The 25,415-nt window shown below is 40.8% G+C and overlaps 1 protein-coding gene across 3 annotated transcripts in view; it reads left to right on the top strand.

Moving 5' to 3' along the window:
* AK4 (adenylate kinase 4) overlaps nt 1–25,415 on the top strand; it is a 58,067-nt gene that overhangs the window by 9,889 nt on the left and 22,763 nt on the right. For all 3 annotated transcript variants that reach the window (XM_036349407.1, XM_036349406.1, XM_036349405.1), the window contains exon 3: nt 20,798–20,917. In XM_036349407.1, coding sequence (XP_036205300.1) covers nt 20,798–20,917 — 120 coding nt within the window. The remainder of the gene's footprint in view (nt 1–20,797; nt 20,918–25,415) is intronic.

Raw genomic sequence — 25,415 nt, forward strand, 5'->3', positions numbered from 1 at the left:
ACCCCTCCTCTCCCTCCCTGGGGATCAAGCCTGCAACCCAGGCATGTACCCTGACTGGGAATCGATCTGGTGACCTCTTGGTGCATGGAATGATGCTCAACCAACTGAGCCACACTGGCCAGGGCTTTTCTGTGTTTTTAAAGCTTCTTCAAGCATTTTTTAAAAATCCTCACCCGAGGATATGTTTTTATTGACTTTAGAGGGAGAGAGGAAGGGAGGAAGGCAAGGAGAGAGAGAGAGAGAGAGAGAGAGAGAGAGAGAGAGAGAGAGAGAGAGAGAGATGAGAAACATTGATCAGTTGTTGCTTCCCATACACATTCTGATGGAGGATTGAACCTGCAACTAGGTATGTGCCCTGACCAGAAATCACCCTGCAACCTTTTGGTGTACAGGATGATATTCTAACCAATTGAGCTACCTGGCCAGGGCTCTTCAAAAGCATTTTTAATTTCTGTTATTCCATTTATTCAGCAGATATTTTTTTGACTCCGTACTCATATCTATTTGTTTTTAGAAATGTGAGTCCCCAGAGAGGTGAGAGGATGAGGAGGTTGAGAGGACAGATGAGTCCATATGGAGAAAACAGGATAGTATTAGATAGAAGAATATGTTATGAAGGAAATGAAATGGTGAGGAGTTAGTAATGAGGGCTAAGGTGGCTATATCCTAGGTGGTGTGATTAGGAAAGTTCTCTCTGAGAGATGAATAGCCATAGGGATGAACATGCAATGATCTAGGACAGTGATGGCAAACCTTTTGAGCTCAGCGTGTCGGCATTTTGAAAAACCCTAACTTAACTCTGGTGCCGTGTCACATATAGAAATTTTTTGATATTTGCAACCATAGTAAAACAAAGACTTATATTTTTGATATTTATTTTATATATTTAAATGCCATTTAACAAAGAAAAATCAACCAAAAAAAAATGAGTTCGCGTGTCACCTCTGACATGCGTGTCATAGGTTCGCCATCACTGGCCTAGGATCACAAGTGTTTTTGGGAGAAGCAAGGGCCAAGGGCCTGAGGTGAAAGCAAGCACAGCTTGTTTGAGGAGCAGAAAGAAGGCAGTATTTTTGGATCCTTACGAGCAGCGGGAATGTGGAAAGAGGTCAGGTGAGAGCGATGAACAAATATGAGCCGCAAGGGTCCTGGAAAGGATTGGATTTTATTTCATGGCACTGGAAAGCTATTGAAGGGGTTTTTAATAGGACAGTGACTTTTGGCTTGACCGAAAAATCTTACCTTTGGTGGGATGCTGTGTGAAGTGACTGCAGGTGAGCTAGAGTGGTGTCCAAGGAAAGGGTTGTATCTGCTCCATATCACCTCCAGCTTTCATTGTTTGTGCTTCGTCTTTAAGGTTCGCACAAACACTGTGCCGCCGTAGTTTATGAAACTTTCACATTTCTGCTTCAAACTTTCTGGAACTCAAGTGGTGGCAGTTGATCATGAAACTAGTAAATCGAGTACTAGGCTATTAGCTATAAATCCACCCAAATACATGACATATTGAATTGCCGGTTTCCTTTCAAATCTACCAAGTATATTGTTCAAGGGCATTACAATATACCATCTACTCTTCAGCACTCTGTGCGGTCCATGTTGTGAGATTTAAGGACTTGGAAATTATGTTTGTCTCGTACAGTTTTAGACAGTATGCTTTCACAGCGAGTCAGATATGACAACCATGTATTATTGTCTTTCAGCAGACTACATTGGTTTTTCAACGCGTGAGGAGGTAGTAGAGCAGTGGTTCTCAACCTTGGCTGCACATTAGAATCACCTGGGAATCTTTTTAAAATCCTGATTTCTGGGCTTCATCCTCCAGAAATTCTGTTTCTTTGTTACTAATGTTGTGGCCCCACCCCATAACAAAGAAACAGAATTTCTGGAGGATGAGGCCCAGAAATCAGGATTTTAAAAAGATTCCCAGGTGATTCTAATGTGCAGCCAAGGTTGAGAATCTCTGTAGTAGAGGCTTTGGATTACTCTGTGCCTTTCTCCAACACTTGCAGTTTGGTTCCCAGGTTGGCCTTTATGGGACAGAAGGTCTCATTTATAGAGCTTCACAAAGTCCAAGTAGATGCTGATTTTATATTTTAACAGCCTCACTTCTAAATTTCAAGAATTCTTATACTGGTTAAATGACAGGTCAAGCAGCCCTTACTTAGCCAGTGAGAGTGACAGTATTGAAATAATGCAGTTACCCCTGCTCATCAAATTGCCAAGAATCTAGAAATCAACCGTTTTTCTGTTCTTCAGCACTTTCTTCTTGATCAGCAACCGGTGATGCTGGCACTTTTTGAATTCTTGTGACTTGGTCATTATAACTAACATTTGCATTGAGTCAAGCCTGTGCTAGGCCCGGTACTGGCTGTTGTGTGCATATTATCTTTTAGTCCACACACAAATCTACAGAGCTGTTGTTACTAGGTCACTTTGAAAATAAAGAAATGGCCTCAGAGGTTGAGTTACTTGCCGTAGGTCCAACAGCCAGTTGGTAGAGAAGCTTGCATTCCAACTTGGGACTCCGTAGCTAGGGATAAAACTTCCCATGCTGCCATTCAGGTACTCCAGTAACTAGTGAAATGTCCATTCATGTCTCATAAATGCCACATGGGGACCGTGGACGGCAAGGAATTACTACAGCTTAGTTATCCGCAGGTGCACAGAGATTCAGCTGGTTCTTTAAGGGTAGGCTAGAGGTCCGTGGTTTGTGTCCCTAAAACATTAAACATCTAAAAAAGGAAACATTGACTTCCTTCTCCCTCCTCCAAAAAGGACTAAGAGGTCTAACACAGAAACCATATGTTATTGTGGGGAGGTAGAAGTTGCTTTTTATCATAATGGTAAGAGTTCTGGAATAATACCTGAATTTGATATTTCATTAGTCAAGTGATAGACCTTTCTGTGCCCACATTAGGTATAGGGAGCCATTGAAAAATAAAACATGGTTTCTACCCACAAGACACTTACAATCTAGGGTTCTAGGTTCTGTATTATGTTCTCATGAGGCATGGTAGAGTATATGTGTGGGGGCGAAATGTTAACATCATGGACCAGAAGGGGAGGGCATTGTTCAGATGTACCTTTCTCCAGTAATGCCTTTCACACTTACTAATCTCTCAAAGTCTATCTTCCGTTCATCGCCTCCGTGAAGCTTTTTCCACAGCTGTTGCAGCTACATGTCATTTTCTTCTCTGACATTTCTTTTATTGCTAATCTGCACTTATAATATGGTATTCATTATCACCTCCCTGTAAGATGATCTGTTTCATAACTTTAGTTATAGTCTGTTGCCATCTGAATAGTAAATCCATTAGTGTCAGCTCAGTTCAACAAATGTTTTTGGCAGGAGGGAAGATGTGCTATATACAAGGGAAAAATAATCAAGGTAACCTTGAATTCCTTATGTCTTATACCTTATATCTTGTGTAAGCACTACGAAGAAAACACAACAGTGCAGTGCCGGATAGTGACTGGGGAAGACCGCTTTAGATTGTGGAGTTGGAGAAGGTCTCCCTGAGGTGACATTGAAGCTGCGCACCGAATGAGGGTAGGGGCCGGATGTGTGAAGATTTGGGGACGGAGGGAACAGCATGTGGAAAGAGCCTGATGTAGGAGTGAGCTTTCCATCAGTGGAGAGAAGAGGAAGCAGGTGTCTGGAGCACCGAGGGAGGAGATGGTAGAAGATTTTTAACTCTCATTACTTCAGTGGCTTAGTAATTTAAAAAAAAAATCAAGAATCTCAGTTTGGAATAAAATAAAAGTGTAAGACCTCCTTTCCAGTAAGCTCATGGCTTTGTTTCAGTTTTCTAGGGTTTTTAGGAACTAAACACTATGCATAACAATGAATGTGTTAAGTTTAATTATTTGTTCCATTGCTTAATGTCTTAGAGTTGGAAGGGATTTTAAGTCCTTCTGTCCAAGTGGCCATTCTGTGCTGGATCCTTTGGGCCCTTTCTATAGCAGCTGACAGCCAACTTGCCTCCTCTGGATCAGGCTCTTTCATTGCTGGACAGGTCTAATTGTTGGGAGATTTTCGCCTTATACTGAGATGAAAGCCAACTTCTTCAAACTGCTACCCATAAATTGTCATCTACTTGTCCAACTTAAGTCTCTTGGAGCCACATAAATTAAATCCATTAATTCTTTAGAAAATTGAAAATAGTTGCTAGGCACCACTTGCCTGACTTTTAAGTTCTTCCCCCGTCCTCCCTCCCACAAGCAAAATAGTCCTAGTTCCCTCAACCATTCTTCCCATGATATCATTTCCAGATTCTTTTTCAGCCTGTTTCACTGACCCTTTTTGACGGCAATGTCCACTAACATCTGCCTAAATGTGGTGAGACCATTGTAGCTGAAGTGGATTTATTTCTAAATTTCTAAATAAAGTGGATTTATTTACTCTTTGTAAATAACACATTATTTGGGAGTATTTGTGAACATTGTCCTGCAATGTACACTGTAGTTCAATTAGCCTCCTAACACTGACAGTATTTGAGGGTATGTACCAGGTTCATCTCAGAACCTAATTACTGGCACCAGCTACTTCAGGCCACTCAAAATCTGTCCTTTCTCTTTTTTTAAACTATCACTTTATTTATTTTTAAAAAATATTTTTATTGATTTCAGAGAAGAAGGGAGAGGGAATGAAAGAGAGGGAAACATCAATGATGAGAGAGAATCATTGATGGGCTGCCTCCTGCACACCCCCTACAGGAGATCAAGCCCATAACCTGGGCATGTGCCCTGACCAGGATTCAAACCTATGAACCTCCTTGTACATAGGCTGATGCTCAACCATAGACACAACGGCTGGGCTGTGTAATCTTGGCCTTTTAAGTGAGGGTCCAGACATCCCCTCTCTCCTTGGCTCATTCCAAGAGTTAAGGTGGCTAAAGATTTAAAGATTAAATTAGAAAAATTCCAGGAGTTTGGTGGAATTAACACAGTGTAAACATCATAGAACATTGATTAGAGATGAATAAGTCAAGACTAAATTTGCCCAAATTGTCATTAAGTATAGTTTATTTGAATTGTTTTCCACATATTTCTTAAAATTAAGGCCTATATAGATTTATGTTGAATGCCTTAGTGATGCAAGGCTCTGAGAGGTAGTATGGTGTCTTTAGAGCATGGGCTCTGAGCCACATAGCTGAGTTTGGAATCTGACTTGGCTACCCTAGCTCTGTGATCTTAGGCAAAGTGGCTGCTTTTGTTTATTCACAAATGAGAGTAACTGTAGAGCTACCTCATAGGGTTTCCTCTGAGTATTAAGTTAATATGTGGTGGCAGGGCTGAGGCAGGGCGTGGGCAGTCTTCTTGAGTGAAAAATTTAAGGGGGTACCAAAATTCAATAAGTAATAGTTTAATGCAATAAAATGAAAATACCAGTATTTTACTTATTTTTTATTTATTGTTTTTAAATTTAAATTTAATTTTTATTGAATTTATTTGGGAGACATTGGTTAATAAAATTACATAGGTTTCAAGTGTACAATTCTATAATACATGATCTGTATATTGTATTGTGTGTTCCCCACCCCAAGTCAAGTCTCCTTCCATAACCATTTATTCCCCTCTTACCCTCTTCTATCTCCAACAACCCCTTTTGTTTTATTTTTGCTAAATCTCTTTATCTTTTTCATCCAGCCCCCCCCCCACCCCGACAGCTTTCAGTCTGTTCTCTGTACCTGAATCTGTTTCTGTTTTATTTTGAGTATTAGATTCCACATATAAGAGAAGTCATATGGTACTTATCTTCTGCTGACTGGCTTATTTCACTTAGCATAATATTATCCAGGTCCATCCATGGTGTCACAGAGGGTGAGATTTCCTTCCCTTTTATGGCCAAGTAGTATTCTATTGTGTACATGTATCTCAATTTTTAATATCAATATTTTAAGTAAATACTAGATTCAGTAGGACTGAGATTAGGATATAGTCAGTGAGTTGTACAAGTGCAGGGTTGGATCCTGTCTTTATTTAAAAATTTTCATAGCCTTTCATCGCGGTTATTTTGTATTTTGATATTTTAAAATATTGCAACAAAATGTTATTTGTCTTGATTACTGGATGTGTTCCCCCCCTTCAGTTCCCACCCCCCAAGTTGAGTGCCTCACTCATCTCACCCAACTAGCAGGCCAGTGTGTTGGTGTTTGTTGTTGGTAGTGGGTTTCCAGCTGCCCTTCTGTGTTCTTCTGGCTGGACTAAATCAGACTAACATGAGACAGATTAACAAGAGAAAGACCAGATTTATTGCATATGTACATATGGGGGGTTCCCTAAGAATATGAGACCCAAGAACAGATGGGGCAGTTAAAGGCTTATATGCCATTGTGAGCAAAGGAGAGTGGGGAAGGAGTTGTGATTTGGGACTTCAAAGGGCCGGAAGGCAATTCACATGGAGATTGAAAAGCACATATTTGGTAAATAAGTATTTGCTGGATCATCTTGACCATGGGAACTGGGAGGACTTGTTAGATTCCTCCCTATCACACTTTGTTCGTGTTAAACTATAGTTATCTCTGATAATAGTTCCTTCTTGGAGCAGGTCCTCTGTCTAAATTCCTTTTAGACGGGGAAGGTCAATGGTTTTTCCTGAGTTCGTTTCTTGAAAATAACCAGCTTACAATGATCAATATCTCAAAAGGTATATTTTGGGGTGGCAGATTTTGTTTTACGTTAATTGCTATGATATTCTGTAGAGGAAATGAATTCTAAGAGCCTAGTGGAAGGATTAATTTTCTCCCAACATAGATATTTCTATTAGTTGTCTCAGTGCCAGTCAAAATCTTGTAATCAAGGTCAGTTTTAGGTTCTGAATGTCAGGTTTCAAACTCTGCTGGAGCTCAAATCCCAGAGAATAAAAAATGGGAACACTTAGCTTATGTCTGGAGGAACCTAGCCAAGCCAAACAGCACTGAAATATTGCTTGTACTTGATGGCCAGGGTTGTGAAAGACAGCCACAGATGGTGGCTGAGCCGTAGCTGGAACTACTGTTAGTCTGTTCGAGATGCTCTAAGTGATAGGAGCCAGGAATCCACCCACTAGGGCTGCGGGAGGTTGGTGGGAAGTGGTGTTTCTAGAAGTTAAATTATGATGATAGAATCTTTCTGTAAATCTGCATCTATTCCAATTTGCTTTCAGTTATGTAGACCTGATTATAAACATGTCTTAGAAATCTGTTTTATAATTAGTGGCCCTTGAAAGGCAGGAAAAATGTTGCAGAAACAATTTTTTAAAGCTTTATTCTTGGCAGTCCAAGTGTTACACAAGACAAGGCAGCTGTTATCTGTTGGGGCATCATCCCCATTGCTGTGGTGTCTCTTCCTCCTTCCCTCCTTCCCTCCTTCCCTCCTTCCCACCAATTCTCTCTTTGATCTTTTTTTTCCTTTTTGACACAGATTTATTCAATGATACTTTCTGCACAAAGTAGTAGAAATAGTTGCTCTTACGAGAACTGGATGTTGTTGATGCTTTGTATAAAGTAGGTGGAGGTGAATAAACTAATAATTATTATAGCTGCTATCATTGGCTTTGATTTAAATTTATCTGAATTTTCTCCTTTATTTTTATTTTTTGTTTAATTTTTAAAAAATATATTTTTATTAATTTCAGAGAGGAAGGGAGAGGGAGAGAGAGCTAGAAACATCAATGATGCGAGAGAATCATTGATCGGTTGCCTCCTGCACACCTTCTACTAGGGACTGAGTCCGCAACCCGGGCATGTGCCCTTGACCCGAATCCAACTTGGGACCCTTCAGTCCACAGGCTGATGTTCTATCTACTGAGCCAAACCAGCCAGGGCTGTCCTTTTCTTTTTTTTAGATTGCAAAGAATGTACTTGAGAACTAGAATGAGTTTAAAACACAACTTTATTTTGTTGTTTACTGCCAGACATTACTGCCTTGCTGTGGCGAGCTGACTCAACTGCATGAGTTTGATTATTTTCCTTCAAAATCTTTTTATTGATTTTTAGAGAGAGGGGAAGGGAGAGGGGGAGAGAGAGAGAGAGAGAGAAAGAAAGAAAGAAAGAAACATTGATGTGAGAGCAGAACATCCATCTGCTGCTTCCTGCACTCCCCCTACCTGAGATCCAACCCGAAATCTTGGCATAGCCACACTGGTCAGAGTGAGTTTGATTATTTTTAGAGACTCCAGTTCAATTTGTTAACAACAAAACAGGGATGGGAAATTATTGTCTCAAAAAGAATGTATGTTACCTTCTTTGTACCAATTTTTTGAGCACAGCTGTGGCAGCTGAACTACATATGCCTGCTTTGTTTTCCTCTTGTCATTTGGCAGGTGGAGAAAGAGTGAAAGTTTTAAAGTGAGTCTAAAATTAGTATATCTGGTGCAGCATTCAATTTCCTGTAAGTGCTATTTGGAATAGCAATATGTAGCAGAAGAAGATATAGAGATGTGAGTATAGAAGAAGCTTAGGGGTTGAAATCCAGGGGCCAGTGCAGTTTGATTCATGAAGGAAATATTCTCAGATATCTAGGAACTCATGGAATAGAAGCCACTGTGCAAATAGATTGTCTTACCCTGAAAGTGATCCTTGGTTTAATGGGCAGGGTTTAATGTTTCCTATTAGGTAATTTAGCAGCTCATCTTTAGATTAGTTAGTGAAGTAGGACTTCCTGAGTTGCAAAATGAAATCCAATGCTTCCTCTTCCTTCTCACTACTTCTGTCCTGGGGCCAGCTTGGACTGAGTTAGAGATTTGCAAACCAAAATCCTGGTTGTTCGTTTTGCGTCATTATGAGGTGTAGCAAGGGATTGATTGCACTGGGTGGGAGCAGATGTGCTCTTACAGTGGGAGTGACTGGTGACACTGGCTAACAGTTGTGTCATGTGGCTCCAGCATTATCTCTTGCATTAGAAAGGCTTGGGTCCCCATCACCTGCTTGGAAGGCACATAGTATTCTACTCCACTCCACTGACTATGCACCTCTCCCTAATCACCTCTTTCTCAGCTTTCATGCTTCTGGAATTCTTCACTTCTGCTTGCAAGTCTTTTCTTGTAAGGGCTGCCCTTTTCTGCACTCCTTCACCTGTGTTGGAGACTACCTTTATTTTCCTCTCCTAAAGGACCCCCAATATAAAGTGCTTGTATGGAGGGTGTGTGGGTGATAGGGATTAGAGTCTGGCATAGGCAACCTCTTGACATGGCATATTAAATACCTCTGCCCTATGACCTGTCAGTCATTCCCTATACATTCCTCTAGCTCTCTGCCCTTCCCTCCCCTAACTTAGAGTTCAATTTGTTAACTTCTTGCTCTTTTCCTTTCTGGAGAATGTGTTCTTTTTCTGTCTCCCAGATTTCAATCCTCCAATACTTTCTTATCCAGAACAGTTTACCTCTTCACTGCTAACCCCTCGGTTGCAGGCTCCATCCCCAGCCCTGGTTGGAGGGGGGAGGGTAGGGTATGGGAGGCAACCAATCGATGTGTCTCACATATCGATACTTCTCTCTCTCTCTCTCTCTCTCTCTCTCTCTCTCTCTCTCTCTCTCTCTCTCTCTCTCCCTATCCTGTCCACTCTCTAAAATTCAATGGAAAAATAACCTTGGATGAGGATTAACAACAAAAAAAGACTGTTTCCCTTTGCCTAGGATAGATCCTCATGCTTAATGTTTATTACTTTTTTCTTGCAACATTTTATTTTGCTTTTCTTTTAAAAAACAAAAACAAAAAAACAATCCATCTTTATTCACTTATTCAACTTAAAAATGATTGAAGGTATCCTTAGCTCCCTGAGGCTTAGTTTAAGTCACTCAGGTGAACAAGACATACTCTAAGGTGTCCAGAAGGGGAGAAGGCGGTTGGTTGAACAGAGGATTCCAGTGTGGGAGTAATTTGGAGGAGGAGACTAAGTAATTGCTTGAGGAAATGGAGGAATGCTTTGGAGGCTGGGCCTGGAAGACTTGCCCCACTGTAGGGCATGTGTTAAGAGTGCAGCCTGTGGGATCGCATTGTCTGGGCAGCCGGCCAGCAAGTTGTGCAAGCACTACATATCTCCATTTCTTCCACTACAACCAGGACTAATAATGGCACTACCCTCTTAGTGTTCTAAGAATTAAATGAGATAATGCATACAAGGGATCAGAGTAAGGCTTGGCCCAGTGTTTTTGTTTGTTTTGTTTTTGGTGTGTTTGTTTTAACTTTTAAAAAAATGACCTATAATGTTGAAATAAATTTTTCTCTCGCCCCAAGATGGAACCACATCACCACACTGAGACTTAGGTAACTTTCATATCCTGTCAATACTCTGCTTGATACTTTGGCTATTGTCAATATCTTGGCTGCAAGGAACATGGGGGTGCACATATCTTTTTGACTTAATGTTTTCATTTTCTTTGGATAAATACCCAGAAGTACTTCTGTTTTTTAATTTTGGGGGGGAACCTCCATACTGATTTTCATAGTGGCTGCCCTTTGACATTATTATTATTCTTGCTGGGTGTTAAAGGATGGTTACATGTCACCCTACCCAGTGGACCTTATGCCCCCACTGGGAGCCCCATCAGAAAAGAATGTTAGCGTCAGCTTTATGTCTCCTTCTCTTTCCCTTTGTTTGCCGGAAGGTCTGCTGCCAGCTTTGGGAGGCTGGTGAGCATGGCACATCTTTGGTGTCCTTGTAGTTCTCCACCAGAGCATTGCCAGGGAGCTATGACTGAGGGACGGAGGGAGGGATGGAGGACAGTCCCTCATGGCAGCAGTAGCAGCCCATCGTCTGAGCAGATGGCACTGGAGGAAACAGCAGCTTCCCTGGAGCTGATCTGCAGCCAAGAACCTGCACTGAGAGGCAGCTGAAAAGGTGTCTGGCACAGCCAGACCCACACCCCAGGCCTTCTGCAATGGGAAGGAATTTCTTTTTATGTTGCTTTAAAAGTGAAATTCCTCCCTGCCCTCTGAATGGGATGGTAATGGGTTTGTGATAAGGTTATAGGGGAGGCAGAGAAAATCTAGAGAGCTCAAGAGATTTGAAGTGTGGCCCTGCTCCTCAGGACTGAAAGTGCCTGGTGGACATCAAAGCAGACTCACAGGACGCGGGCTTGAGGAGATGCTTAAGCATTTTGGGTCTAAAACTCATCTATAATTTTGGCAGATCTTTCAGATGACTTGCCTTTTCCCACTTGTTCCCTTGCCCGGCGTCTGTTGCCTCCATCCCAATCTGCTTTTTCTCCTTTGCTGCTTATATAAGGCGGCACATGGTCCTACACCAGATGTTCATGGTGTGCTTATGAGTGCATGTGTTCCTATTCTGGGCCAAGAAAATACTCCTGATGTAGGACATCCAATATTTTTTAGCTTATGTAACCCCAACTCTTTCATGATTTATTTAACATCTTAAAACAGGATTACTGCACTGTTTTAGTCTTTGAATCAGTGTGGAGGGTCAAATAGTAATGAACCTGCTGGTGGAATGAGAAAGCTTATGGAAGAAGAATCTGCTGGATATCCTTTGTGCTTTGATATTGTGTCACCGTCGTTCTCAGTAATGCTAGCCGCTTCCTTACCCAAAGTCGTCATGGCTTTTGGCCATGCATATTTTTATCTTGGCTATTATAGAAACACACCCACTGCCAACACATTTCTGGACCTAAAGTTACAAAATTAGACAGAGTGTAAATATCCAGTCTGGCTAGAGAGAAAAGAGCAAAGAGGCGTCACAAAGCATCGGCCCTTATTCCAGAAGTCTTCCAGGCAAGGAATGATAGAACCCTGACAGATAATTCAGGTTGGAGTTCTGGTCCAAACTCCACTCCTCACATCTAGAATGGGTTTAATGATCCATGCCTTGGCTGCCCGTGAAAGCAAGGCGATTTTTCTTAACCTCTGAGGTCCCTTATCACTGCAGAGGTGGAATCTCATGATTAAGAGGACATGAGTGTGTACCCTGACCGGTGTGCTCAGCGGTTAGAGTGTCAGCCCAAGGATGGAAGGGTTGCATCAGCCCATTGATTCCAAGTCAAGGGCATGTACCTGGGTTGCAGGTTCAATCACTGGTCCTGCTCGTTGGGGAAGTTGGGGAAGCAACCAATCAATGTGTCTCTCTCACATTGATGTTTCTCTCTCTCTCCCTCCTCCCCGCCACCTTCTACTCTCTCTAAAAATCAATGGGAAAGATATCCTCGGGTGAGGGATTAGCAACAAAAATAAACAAATAAAAGGACACTCGTGTAGTTTGAGGCATACTGGGAAAGCTAGTCCACTTACCTTCCCACCTGCCCACAAAGCCAGGTACTGGAAATTGGAATTCACCTCTGATGAAGAGAGGTAGAGGGGTCCAGCTCTCTCATGCAGAGGAGGAAGCTTGAGAGCACAATAAATGAAGCACATTGATGTGTGCAGTCATGCGGAAGCAGAACTGAGAGCCAAGATTTCGATTCCCAGTCTGATGGTAATTCCTTATATCATGCTGACTCTTTGCCTCATGATGAAGCCATTTCAGTGTTTTTAAAAGTGCATCTTCCCATGATCAAAAGGCAGATAACAAGAATAAATCAAGTAGAATGGTCTCTTATATGTGGTATTTAAAAAACAAAACAAAAGCCTTAGCTGGTTTGCCCAGTGGATAGAGCATTGGCCTGCAGACTGAAGGGTCCTGGGTTCCATTCTGGTCAAGGGCACATGCCTGGGTTTGGGCTCAATTCCCAGTAGGAGGCGTGCAGGAGGCAGCCAATCACTGATTCTCTCTCATCATTGATGTTTCTATCTCTCTCTCCCTTTCCCTTCCTCTCTGAAATCAATAAAAATATATATTAAAAACAAAACAAAACAAAAAAACCAAGCTCATAAATACAGAGAACAGATTGATGGTTGCCAGAGGTGTGTAATAATGAGGGTGGGCAAAATGAGTGAAGGGGGTTAAAGGTACCACCTTCCAGTTATAAAGTAAATAAATTATGGGGATGCAATATACAGCATGGTGACTATAGTTAATAATACTGTATTGTACATTTGAAAGTTGCTAAGAGTAGATCTTGAGAGTTCTCATCACAAGAAAAATAATTTATGATGACAGATGTTAACTATACCTATTGTGTTGATTATTCTGTATTTAATATACAAATATAAAATCATTATGTTGTATTCCTGAAACTAATTTAATATTATGTCAATTGCACCTTTATAAAAAAATCACATCATAATTATGTTTTTAATCTCACAATTAGTGGTAAAGAGATACACATTTGTACTTTACATGAATTTGGGTTCCAATCTAGGTTAAATTTTTTTTCTATTGACCTTCTTTTGACTTAGGAAATGATTAATTATATAGGTCATAGATTCAAATAACTTTAGCTACAATTTCCTTTGGTTAATATACCTTATGATGAGCTAAATATTGTACTCTAAGGTTAATAGCAAAAGAAAGGTGTTGAAGACAGGTGTACTCTGTGTGGAGTCACTGTTCCTCGGGAGTGACATATGATCACTGACTTAGGGATCTTAGCCTGATGTGCAAAGGAACAAAGAATGAATAGGATTAAAGTCTTGCTTTATAGTTTACTTTATAGTATTATTTTGTATTAAATAAATTATAAACCTATCCTTACCTTCTTTAGAAATAGTTTACAATCCCTAATGTCTTGTGATTTATCAGAAAACCTTTAGGGTAAAGATTGTCTGTATCACCCAGACACCCAGTAGGAGAGATGGCTCCAAAGATAGGCAGCATGTGTTTTGGGGTGGTCTAGTCTAGTATAAACCCTCACTTGGGGTGATAAACTTTCTGCTTCCTTAGTTAGAGAATATTTTGGAGTCATAAGCTCAGACATCTTTAAAAGTTGACTCATACACATTTGTGGGCGTTTAAAAATGTCAGGTAGCTTCAGGAGGAGCAAGCATCTCTTGTATGAACAGATCTTTTTTGTTAGGCGGTCAGGCTTGGGATCCAAATGCAACCTGTGGTAATGATCTTTCTGCACCAGCTTGAATAGGCTGAAGCAATAGTTGTGAGAACTAAATGTTCATGTATGCGGACTGATCAGATAACAGAATGTTGCTTAATTCAATAAATTTATTCTACTCAGTTGTTTAAGGCCTGCCTGGCAAAAATTAAGACCATAAGATAACATTTAAAGGAAACATTGCTGTTCATAATCCTCACTATGTGGTTGAGTCGGTTTTTCTGAGTTTTTATTGCCTTAAAAGTCACAACTATGATTATCATGACTGTTGAACAACACAGTAGACTGAAGATATGACAGGGATGTAGTGAAAGGAGTTTAAGAATTTGTAGGACCTTGGGTACAGGAAAACAGAGCCTGAAGATATGATAGTATCTTCAAGTAGTATCTCAAGTAGAATGGCCCTTATTGATCCTTAAAATTGACTCTGCCCTCAAGGGGATTGTGATCTGGTATGGAGGATATGTCAACAATCTCCCTTAACAAGAAGAGTGAGATGTAGGTACAGGTACAACCACATATGGTTGTACAGGGACGTGGCAGGGCACCTGGCTAAGGGGTATTTTGGAGCCTGTAGTCCAGTTTGGTTCTGTACACCAAGCTGTTTCCTGGCACACAGTTGAGTTAGCCTGGGGAAGTGGGCATCTTCCCAAGGGGGCACCTTTTTCTAATCTGTACAGATTCACGTATAGACTAGCTTCAGCCTAGGTTCTGATGGACTATAGAAGAGGGGATTACTACTCTGAAGGAAGTAGAAAATTCATGGCTCTGAGGTAGTTGGTGCATGTAGTACTTGAAGGGTACCTCTTTCAGCCAACTTTTGCTAGCCCTTCAAATTCCAGCTCTAGGATGGGAAGCTTTCCTTGGGTCTGAGCGTGGATCGAGGTGTCCACCTTTGTGTCCCTGTCCTGGGCACATCACATCAGAGCACTGCCTCCCTCCTGACCTGCCTTTCCTCCATGAGACTGTACACTGCTTGAGGGAAGGGAGAACAGTTTTTCTCAGCTTGTGCCTGGCATAGCGAAAGGGTCGGGGATAAAGGAACTCTGTGGTGGGAGGTGAGGTTTGAGGAGTAGTGCTTCCAGGCCAGATGGGAGTGATTCTGAATGCTAGCCTAAGGAGTTCCCATGCCATCCTGTAAGACAGGGAATGCCTTGTTGGTGTTGGAGGAGGAAGTGACCTGTGCTGACTTGTGGGTTGGGAAAATTCCTCTGGAAGTTGTGTGGGGGATGGATTAGATGAGAGAGAGGGCCCTGGAGAGAGGAGGGGGTTGACTAATTAGTAGGTATAGGATTGCAGGGTACTTAGAGTTTGGTAGGAAGTAGCTGCAAATAAATACATGCTGTAAATTTATTTGTTTATTTAGTTGAAGATATAGTGCCTACTGAGAGCAAAGTGGTTGCACAGAGCAGGACCAGGTATTTCCCGACAGGGCAGACTATCACTGAGTAGGTAAGTTTTGCCAGAGTTCACAAAGAAACTCACTTCTCATTATGCTCTTGTCCCTTTAGACAGGGACCTCACTATTCCAGAAGGTTAAAAAGTTCTGCACCCAACATCCAGCAGTGGTGTGTGTGTGTGTGTGTGTGTGTGTGTGTGTGTGTGTGTGTGTGTGTGTGTAGAGGGAGTTTGCACACCACCAAATAATTCTCCAGTACCAGCTGGGTGTCTTACATTTCAACTCAATTCTGACATTGTCTGTCTGGAGCCAGGGTCAGATCCCATAAGTTAAAGGGTTCAGTCCTGTAAGTCCACCCTCTAGTTCAGATTGTCAGGCCAGTTGGTCACCTGTGCTTCTGACCTGACTAAATCAGAGGTTCCCACGACTTCTGCCTTGGGTTTTGCTGCTAGACCAGGTCACAGAATTAAGGAAACCCATCTATCTACTAGGTTATCAGTTTATTACAAAATATATTAACGAATACAAATCAGCAGCCAGATGAAAAGATACAGAGAGTAAGGTGCTGAACAAAGGAGCTTTTGTCCTCATGGAGTTTGGGGTTTGGCACGTTGAAGTGTTATGGTTCCCCAGCCTGGAAGCTCTCTGAACCCCCGCTTTTTGGGTTTTTATGAAGGCAGATTATATAGGTACGACTCATTGACTCATTGGCCTCTGATGACTGAGCCAACTTCCAGCCCCTCTCCCCTTCCAGGAAGTCAGGGGGTGGGAGTGAAAATATACCCCTCTCTTCATGGTTGTTCCTCTGGCAACCAGTGCCCACCCTTAGGTGCTTTCCAACAGTTATCCCATTATTATAAACCCAGTTGTGGGAAGAGGCTTTTTATGAATAACAAGACACCATTTCACTTTTAGGGCTCCGGAACATTTTCAGGAACTAAGGACAAGAGACCAAATATTATAATGAAAGATGCTCCCATTGCTCTTACCACTCAGGAAATCCCAAGGCACTGGGGAGCTCTGAGCCTTACTTTTGGACCATATATATTTCTTATAAATCACAAATTACACACGTACTCTAACATTCAAAGTGCTTGTGTACAAGGAAATGCTCACAAACATTCAGAGATAATGTAGTGTGACGAGTGGTAAAGAAAAGGAACGCTGGTACCAGCCTGCTTGAGTTTGAGTTCTGGCGCCACCATCTAGTAGCTGAATTACTTTGGGCAAATTACTTGACCTCTGTGCTTCAGTTGATTTATGAAATGGGGAAAATAATAACATCGACTTCCTAGATGTTAGCATTAAATGGGTTCATGTATATAAACTACTGAGAACAACACCTGCCATATATGAGTAAAATACGATCTCCTTATCCTTGAGAGAAATTTGCAAAGGGGTATTATTCCAAGTCCTTTACCACATATGAATCACATACAACTTTTAAAACAATTGTAGGTGGTGGGTATTCCCTATTTATAGATGAAGAAAGTGAGGCCAAAACACACAGTGTGACCAAAGTCTTAAAAGCCTGTCCATGGCAGTGTCAGAATTTGAACCCAGGAAGTATGACTCAGAATGTTCTTCATACCTACCAATAGCAAGTGTCACAGAATGATTTAAGACCATGTCTTTTTGTTGTGAAGGAAAAGAAAGCCTGCTTTTAAGCTAGGCCAACTGGAGGGTGGATACTGGACATCTGAAATGAGTCATTGAGTTAAGTGCCCGCTAAAATTAGGAGTTTCTTCCATAATTCTCACCTCTAAAGGTCCTTGGTATCCATCTCTTAACCAAGATTTTTTTAAAAGCTTATTATTATTTTTTTTAATCCAAAGAGATTCATCAAAGTGATTTCAAGGATAAATAGTTTATAGAATGAAATTTTTCTTTGTTTTATTAATCTTTTTCAAGTAACTACTTCAGTGTCAAAATATTCTTAAGAGTGGGGGGATAAGGAACTTGTAGCTGGCAGAACCACAAAGCGATAGTTCATTTTGACCACTCCTCAGATGGTGCGTGTGTGTGCTTTGGCATTTCAATGACCTTTTGAAGAAGGGCTGATCCTGGGAGTGGCAATGGTTTCTCCTGATTCTAGGCAGCCTTATGAGGGAATCAAGCTGTTTTTTACAGGGTTCTTTTATTCTCAGTGTTTTCTGCATGAACAATTAAAAGGACATTGAGCCCAGCCGGCATGGCTCAGTGGTTGAGCGTCAACAGGACACATGCCCGGGTTGTGGGTTTGATCCCCGGTGTGGGGCTTACAGGAGGAGCTGATCAATAATTCAGTGATTATCTTTCATCCTTGATGTTTCTGTCTCTCTCCCTTCCTTTGAAATCAATAAAAATACTTAAAAAAGTAAAAGGACATTGAGTTGTTATCTGTTTCTGGTGATTTGGCTAGTCATCTTGGGGAATTTGCTGCTTTGTGAACACTTGTCCAGCTCTGTCCAGTTTGCCCTTAATTTATAGGGAATCAGAACAAAAAGACCCTGTGTGCTTGTCTGCAGCCTTTCTTTGGAATTCTACTTGAAAGATTGGAGCAGCCATGTGTTGTATCCAAATGTGCTAGCATTAGCACTTAATAATATTGCTTTTCTTCCAAGCAAACTGACCCGGGCAGGTTCCCAGAATGGGCCTCTATCTCCTGACCCACATTGTATTACTGTTTGCTGTTGAGAAGGTCTTCATTCAGATGTAGATATATTATTAAATCCATTTTGCTCTGGCTGTTGACCTTTCCAGGTTTTCATGGTAGGGATTGAGAGGTGTGGTGGAAGTTTGATTTTGGAATCAGATTGAGAACATACCTATCCTGCCTGAGAAGAGCCAAGGCTGCCAAAAATAGTTGGAAAACCATGTTGCCCAATCCCGAGTCCAGTTGTCATAATCCCTCTACAGTAGCCATTCCTAGGCAGTGTTTGAGTCTCCATTCAGACATTTCCTTAGGCAACTTTTTGGAACCACTTGAAATTCCCACTACTAATCCTAATTCTAAATCCTAGGCTTTGAATAAAATAAAGCCTTTCCCATGTATCGAGTATCAGGCCATGGGTAAATTGTTATCATGTCCTTCTCTGGGTCTTCTCTTTTCCAAAGAAGCTGCTACCTACTCTTTCCTCATGGGATGTCTGGCGCCATTTCACATCTTGGTCTCTCACCTTGGAAGCTGTGTACTTGTTTATATCTACCTTAAGGTTTGTTAAATGGGCCTAAGAATAAGGCTCTGGGGCTGGTTGGCCTGCCTATTGCAGAGTAGGACAGCACCAAACTTGTCAGCTACTCCAAGCCTACTATGAAAGTGATTTTTCAGATACAGAACATACATACCCTATAGGTATTATTCAAGAGAACTGAAACCATATGTTCAGACCAAGACTTGTGCACGAATGTTCATTGCCGCATTATTCACCATAGCCCTGAAGTGGAAACAAACAACCCAATGTTCCTCAATGAACAAGTAGCTAAACAAAATATGTTCTATCAGTACAACGGAAGAATAGTATTCGGCCATAAAAATGAACAAAGTACTGATATATGCTACACCAGGGGTCCTCAAACTTTTTAAACAGGGGGCCAGTTCACTGTCCCTCAGACCGTTGGAGGGCCGGACTATAGTTTTAAAAAAAAACTATGAACAAATTCCTATGCACACTGCACATATCTTATTTTGAAGTAAAAAAACAAAACGGGAACAAATACAATATTTGTATTTGCATGTGTCCCGCGGGCCGTAGTTTGAGGACCCCTGTGCTACACCATGAGTGAACCTTGAAATCATTCTGCTAAGTGAAAGAAACCAGACACAAAGTACCACATGTTGTGTGATTCTGTTTATGAGATGTTGCAGAATAGGCCAATCTTTACAGACAGAATGCCGGTTAGTAGTTGCCACATGCTAGTGGGAGGAGGAGATGGGGAGTGACTGCTGATGGGTGCAGGGGTTCTTTCTGGGGTTGATACAATGTTCTGGAATTAGGTAGTGGTGATGATTGCACAACACTGAGAATGTATTAAACACCACTGAGTTGTACGTTATAAAATGGTGAATTTTGTGGTGTGGTATGTCTCAAAAAGCTGTCACAAAAAAACGGCTGTTACCTCCTAGGTGAAGGTGAGGATATAGGAGGATGAAATGAAATGACACATACAATACTTAAAGGAACATAGTATGTATTCAGTTAAAGGAGCATAGGATGTATTAAGTTAATGATCGCTAGTGTTGCTCTTAAGGAAATTAATACTGCTTAAATATCAGTACTTTTCTTTACTGCCACCTCTCTAGAATATTACCTGTTACGTAGTACGCAATCAATATTTTCCCATTCATGTTCAGCCACATTCAGGAATGTGCTTGTCTTTAGCGTTCTACTTCTTCAGGGAGTTATTGAATACGCGTCTCCCGGGGCCTAACTGAGCTACTTTGGTCCAGTAGGAGTGATGGAGTGATACGGAGCTCTTCACAGCTCATGTTTCAGTGTGGAAGTTGGAGTTAGGAGTAGACTCAGCCTTGAGAAGGAAATGCTCTACCTTAAATTCAAGGTGAAGGTGGGGGAAAATGATTCTTGAGCTCCCATCCCCCCCCCCCCCCCCAATATAAAGCTGCTTTATGTTTCTATAAGAACTTCATTGGCTTGTGGAGGATGTGACTCCTCATGGTTCACTAACAGTTCCCTGGAGAGCAGATGACTTCATCTTGGTTAAATAAAAACTCAGTGCGTAGACATTTAAACAATTTAAACTGATCAATTGTTCTGCTGAATCCAACTCACAACTTCTACAAGTAAGGAATTGTTATTTTAAATTAAGATAGAAGCATTTTTTCTTGAAAAATAAAAAATTTTCATTCTTTTATGAACTTGGCATTCCACTGATAACACTGAGTTAGTTTCTTTCACAGTTATGTCAGCAATGTGCTATTTGCTTATACGGGGGCTCCGGAGAAGATATAGACCTGTTGTGTGTACTACCCAGCATTCTTTCTAGAAGAACAGTGAAAATGTTTTTTTTGTTTTGTTTTTTTTTGGTCTCTAAGGAATGGTTGTGCTTCGCAGCTTCCTTCAGTCTTCTGTACACTGTGTGCCGTGTGGTTGATCACGTTTCCTTGTTACCATAACTTGTTGGGAGGCTCAGGATCCAGTTTCTGGCTCACCTTCAGGGAGTCGCCAGGGCTCCTTTCTGGCCTTTTGTGTACCACCCTCTTTCCAGGCTCCAACTTTGTTTCCTACTCTTATTTTCATGTTATGTCTAACATATATTTTTATTTTTATTTCATCAAGAGGTGCTTTTATAATTCTTTGGGAGACAAGAGGGAGACAGTGCCACCATTACTGAAGCAATATTTAAAACTTAACCCCCCCTCCCCCATATGAACCAGGAGGAATGGGAGAGAAGGCAAAATTGTCCAAAAAGCGTTTGTAAGGTTTTTATTATTGAAGCTTTTTCTGAGAATCTCTTTTCTCCTGCCTTTTTAACAGAAGTTGGTGATGTGGCAAAGCAGTACATAGAGAAAGGCCGTTTGGTTCCAGACCACGTGATCACACGCATGATGCTGTCAGAGCTGGAGAACCGACAGGATCAGCACTGGCTGCTAGACGGTGAGTGGGACCCGTGGGTAAGCTGGGTTTCTGGGAGTAGCTTGTTCCTAATAGAATTCCGTTATTGTTCCAGTTTGATGACGCCTTTTCTTTCCATGATGAAGTTGTCATAAGTATATCTGAAACTAGAGGTTCTTTCATTCATAATAGGCCACAAAAATTTAAGCCGGGAATTACCATTTTTCACCTGTCAGATTAACAAAGATAGAAAATTTGAAAATCTTTTATTGCATATGTGGGAAATAAGTGTTGAGTATACAGTGCGCAACCTTTGGAGGACAGTTTAACAGTCTTTATACTTTTTGTTTCAGCAGTTCTTTGCTGGATTTCTTGCCTAAAGATATAGCTTCAAGGATGTTTATTTTCAGCATTATTTATAAAGAGCAAGACATTGGTAACCATCTAAGTATCTATCATAGCGATGTCTTAAATTTGGTATGCACCTATGTTATAATATGAATAGATCTCAACATAAACTGCCAAGTGAACAAAGCTAGTTGTAGTATAGTGTATATTGCCTATTATTTATGCAAAAATAGAGGGGTGGCATAATATTACTGTATATACTTAGAAACGCATGCATAAACTATCTTTGGAATATAAAAAACTGCCAACAGTGGTTGACCTTGGATAAGCATTAGGATTGGGAGACTTACTTTTCACCATGTATACATACGCCCTGGTACTGTTTGATTTTTTAACATGTATTTAAACAATTCATGGACCTGATCTGAAAACTGAGTGGTTCCTAACCTTTTTAGGCGTTATGGATCCCTTGATGACAACTGTAATATTTCACCCAAGAAAATACATACAGATGCTCACACACAAAATGCTGCACAATTTTGTACTTTAGCTGGAATTCAGAATCTTCTACTTTAAGTTTGCTGATGAACATACTGCTTTCTATGAACAAAAAATGGATTGGGAAATTTAGCTCTAGCAAACCTCTTTCTACTGCAGAGCTGTTTTCGTCTAGTTCACACAGTGCACACATTTCTGTCTTAATTTGGTGAAACTGAAGCCTCGGGAAGCTGACAGTTGAAACCTTGTTTGCCAGCTACAGAGAAACCAGAGGAATTGTCCCATATTCAAACTATTAGGTTGCCTGTATTTCAGCTAAAGTCTAGAGCCCACAAACCTCCAAAATGACTGATATGGTGGAGTATTTATTCTATGACATTGTTTCTCAAAGTATATGGCATGCAATGCTTTTAATGGCTAGACCAGAAAATGGACTTTGTGTTCAAATATATTTAGAAAATGTCAGTTTAAACATTAATTGCTAACACTGTGTGTCAAGAATTATTCTGAACACTTAATAGGGTTCTATTACCTGCCCAGTTAGTGTCAAAGTTAACCAGTTTCCTTTACTTCAGGATTTTGTCAAACTTATTTTCTTTTTCATTCTTCACTGGAGTATATTTTTTCCATTGATTTTTAGAGAGAGTGGAAGAAAGGAAAAGACAGAGAGAAATATCGATGTGAGAGAAACACATCGATTGGTTTCCTCCTGCACATGCCACGTCCAGGACCCAGGCGGGGGAGGAGCCTGCCCTTGATTGGAATCTAACCTGGGACCCTTCAGTCCACAGGCCGACCCTCTATCCACTGAGCCAAACTGCCTAGGGCTTGCCAAACTTTTAATATGATCATGTGATTTAATGCTTCATAGAGGAGACATGAGGTATTTTTTTAATTTATTTGACCCTAGAATCTCCTGCCTCATTCCCAACACCCATAGGATTTGTTCTGTGGAGCATTCTTTATATATATATATATATATATATATATATATATATATATATATATATATATATATTTCAGAAAGGAAGGAAGAGATAGAAACATCAATGATGAGAGAGAATCATTGATCAGCTGCCCCCTGCACATATGACATTAGATTTGTGTCTCAGAAAGACTGTTTGCTTAGCAGCAAAGGAGGGATTAGGTGCTTGGACAGGGAGGCGGTGATGACTAGAAGCCAAAGAAGAGATTGGTAGAATAGTCGGACCAAGGGATGTTGAAGGTCTGAATTTAAGCAGTAGCAATGTGATGGAAAGAAGACATCATTTGGGAGAAGAGATTGAGCAGGAAGAATCGACAGCATTGTGACTGATGTTAGGTACCACAACCCTGGGTTTTCTTTTATTGTCTTCCAAGCTTTTTTAGTTTGTTGGCTATCATCACGCCTTCAGCCAGGTTAATTTCTCCAGACGCTATACATTTAACTCACAAGAGTTAGCCCTCCAATACTTCTTGGGTAGGTATTTGCCATGACTGATAAACTTTGCCTTCACCACCACCTAACAGTAATTTCCCGAGTTTAAATTCTTTAATGTAAGGCTTCTCAACTTATAAAGTGAACTTTTTTAGTAAACTTTAAAAAATCTGTTTTAAAAGGGTATCATCTGTGTTACAGATTTTTGGGAAGGTGGTCAGTGTAATAATAATTAACCCCAGGTTGTAGCAGACTGCTCATTTCAAATCTCGGCTCTTTTCACTTATTGGCAGTGTGTGTGACCTTGGGCAAGATACCTGACCTCTGCATCCTATTCTGCATGGAAAATGGGTTAGAAAAGGGTTTGTAAGGATGAAGTGAATGAATATATGCAACGTGCTTAGAAGAATGTTTGCATATAATAAGTGCTATATAAGTATGAGATTCTGCTGTTATTATTTATTCCTGATATGCAGATTTTTTGTGTGTGTGGTGACTTCATGAAGTATTACGTTCAAATGTGGACTTAAAAACATTTAGCTATGTGAAGTCAAAAAGTCAGTTCAGCTATGGAGTGTTTTAGTGTTTCAGTGCTTTGCTTTTGCCATAACTTCCTCTCAGGGTGAAAAACTGAAGTTCTTTTACATCCTAGGTCTGTTTTTAATCAAGTACGTCAGTCTCCTAACTGACTTCGTTTGTATATTTCTCCTTGAACACCCCATCTGGTCACTTTTTCAGTTGTGATTTTTCTGTAAAGTTCTGGAATAAATCCATTTGGCAAAGTGAGGAGTGTCAGGAATGCCGAGTTCCTGTGTTCAGCCTTAAACTCCAGGGTGCAAGGCACGTGCTCTGAGGAGGATGTGCCTGTCGAGTGCGCGAAAGGTGATTGGGTGTGGAAAGGTCAAGAGAAAAATTCTGGATGATAGATGACTCATCATCTTGGTCCATATGGCTGTAGAGAGGCATCCTGCAAATGGTGGGTGGAAATGAGCCCAGTGGATGCAAGCCAGGGGAACAGCAAGGGGGTTGGTTGGATGATGTGGTTGGTGAATGCTCTGTGGTTTGGTCAGCTGTGTCCTTGCTAAAAAAAGCTCAGCACCACCTCGCCTTCACAGTGTACTTTCCAGTTGGGTAAGAAACATTCTTTTATGCATTAATAGGTGTATGTATGTGTGGGTTTCCCCCCTGCTTTTTTCCTATAATTTCCCTGGAAGGTAAAAGTGTGAGAGCAGTATTTAAAAAATATTTTTCTTTAATTTTTAAGAAAAATATTCTACCAGAGGAATGTAATGCACAAGATTTCTAAATTTGTTATAAAACCAAGTGTTTTTTAGTTTCATAGAAAAAGTATTTCCTGCTTACTAAGGTGAAATAGTAACTAGGGCATAATAACCTTCTCCTTAAAACAAATACAAATTCTTTACTTTTTAAAAGAGGGCTGGCAATAAGGTGGGCCAGTAGTGAGGTTTGTTGGTATTAGGCACTTTTCATTTCTAAACTTGAATGCCATCCTATGCATTTAAACAATAGCCCTGCCCTAACCGGTTTGGCTCAGTGGATAGAGCGACAGCCTGCGGACTGAAGGGTCTCAGGTTCGATTCCAGTCAAGGGCATGTACCTTGGTTGTGGGCACATCCCCAGTAGGGGGTGTGCAGGAGGCAGCTGATCGATTTTTCTCTCTCATCGATGTTTCTGACTCTCTATCCCTCTCCCTTCCTCTCTGTAAAAAATCAATAAAATATATTTTTTAAAAAATTAAAAATATAAACAGTAGTCCTAATTGATCTCTAGTTAGCAAGATGTACCAGAATTGTCTGCCAGATAATTTTAGGTGTAGTGATGAAATATTTTAAATTTGTTGTCAAAGTTTGGTGTCACAGAAAACAGACTTAAAGTTAGGAATTATAAGTGGAATATAACTTAAAGCCTTTTCAATGGAGAAAAAGATACCTTTAGAATGAGAGTCCTCATTTGATCCATGGCTGCCTGCTCCATATGTTTTTTTTGTGCTGAGCAGTGTTGCTTTCTGCTGCTTTCCATAGGAATTCTGGGATTTTTAATTTTTTTTTTTCTCTAAAGAAGACGTCTGAGCTGCTTGAATGTGTGCAGTGTTTTCTGTGTATTTGTTTTCCCTGAGGTTAGATGACCTCAGACCTAAGCTATTCCAGGGTACATACTCAATCCGAGTCCTAGGTATCTAAATAAAGGCTGGCACTGGGAGACCAGACTACGGATGCTGGACCTGGAGTATTTTGTTCTAACTTTGCAAATGTGTTT

The sequence above is a fragment of the Myotis myotis genome, unplaced genomic scaffold (assembly GCF_014108235.1).
Source record: "Myotis myotis isolate mMyoMyo1 unplaced genomic scaffold, mMyoMyo1.p scaffold_m19_p_2, whole genome shotgun sequence".
Lineage (NCBI taxonomy): Eukaryota > Metazoa > Chordata > Mammalia > Chiroptera > Vespertilionidae > Myotis > Myotis myotis.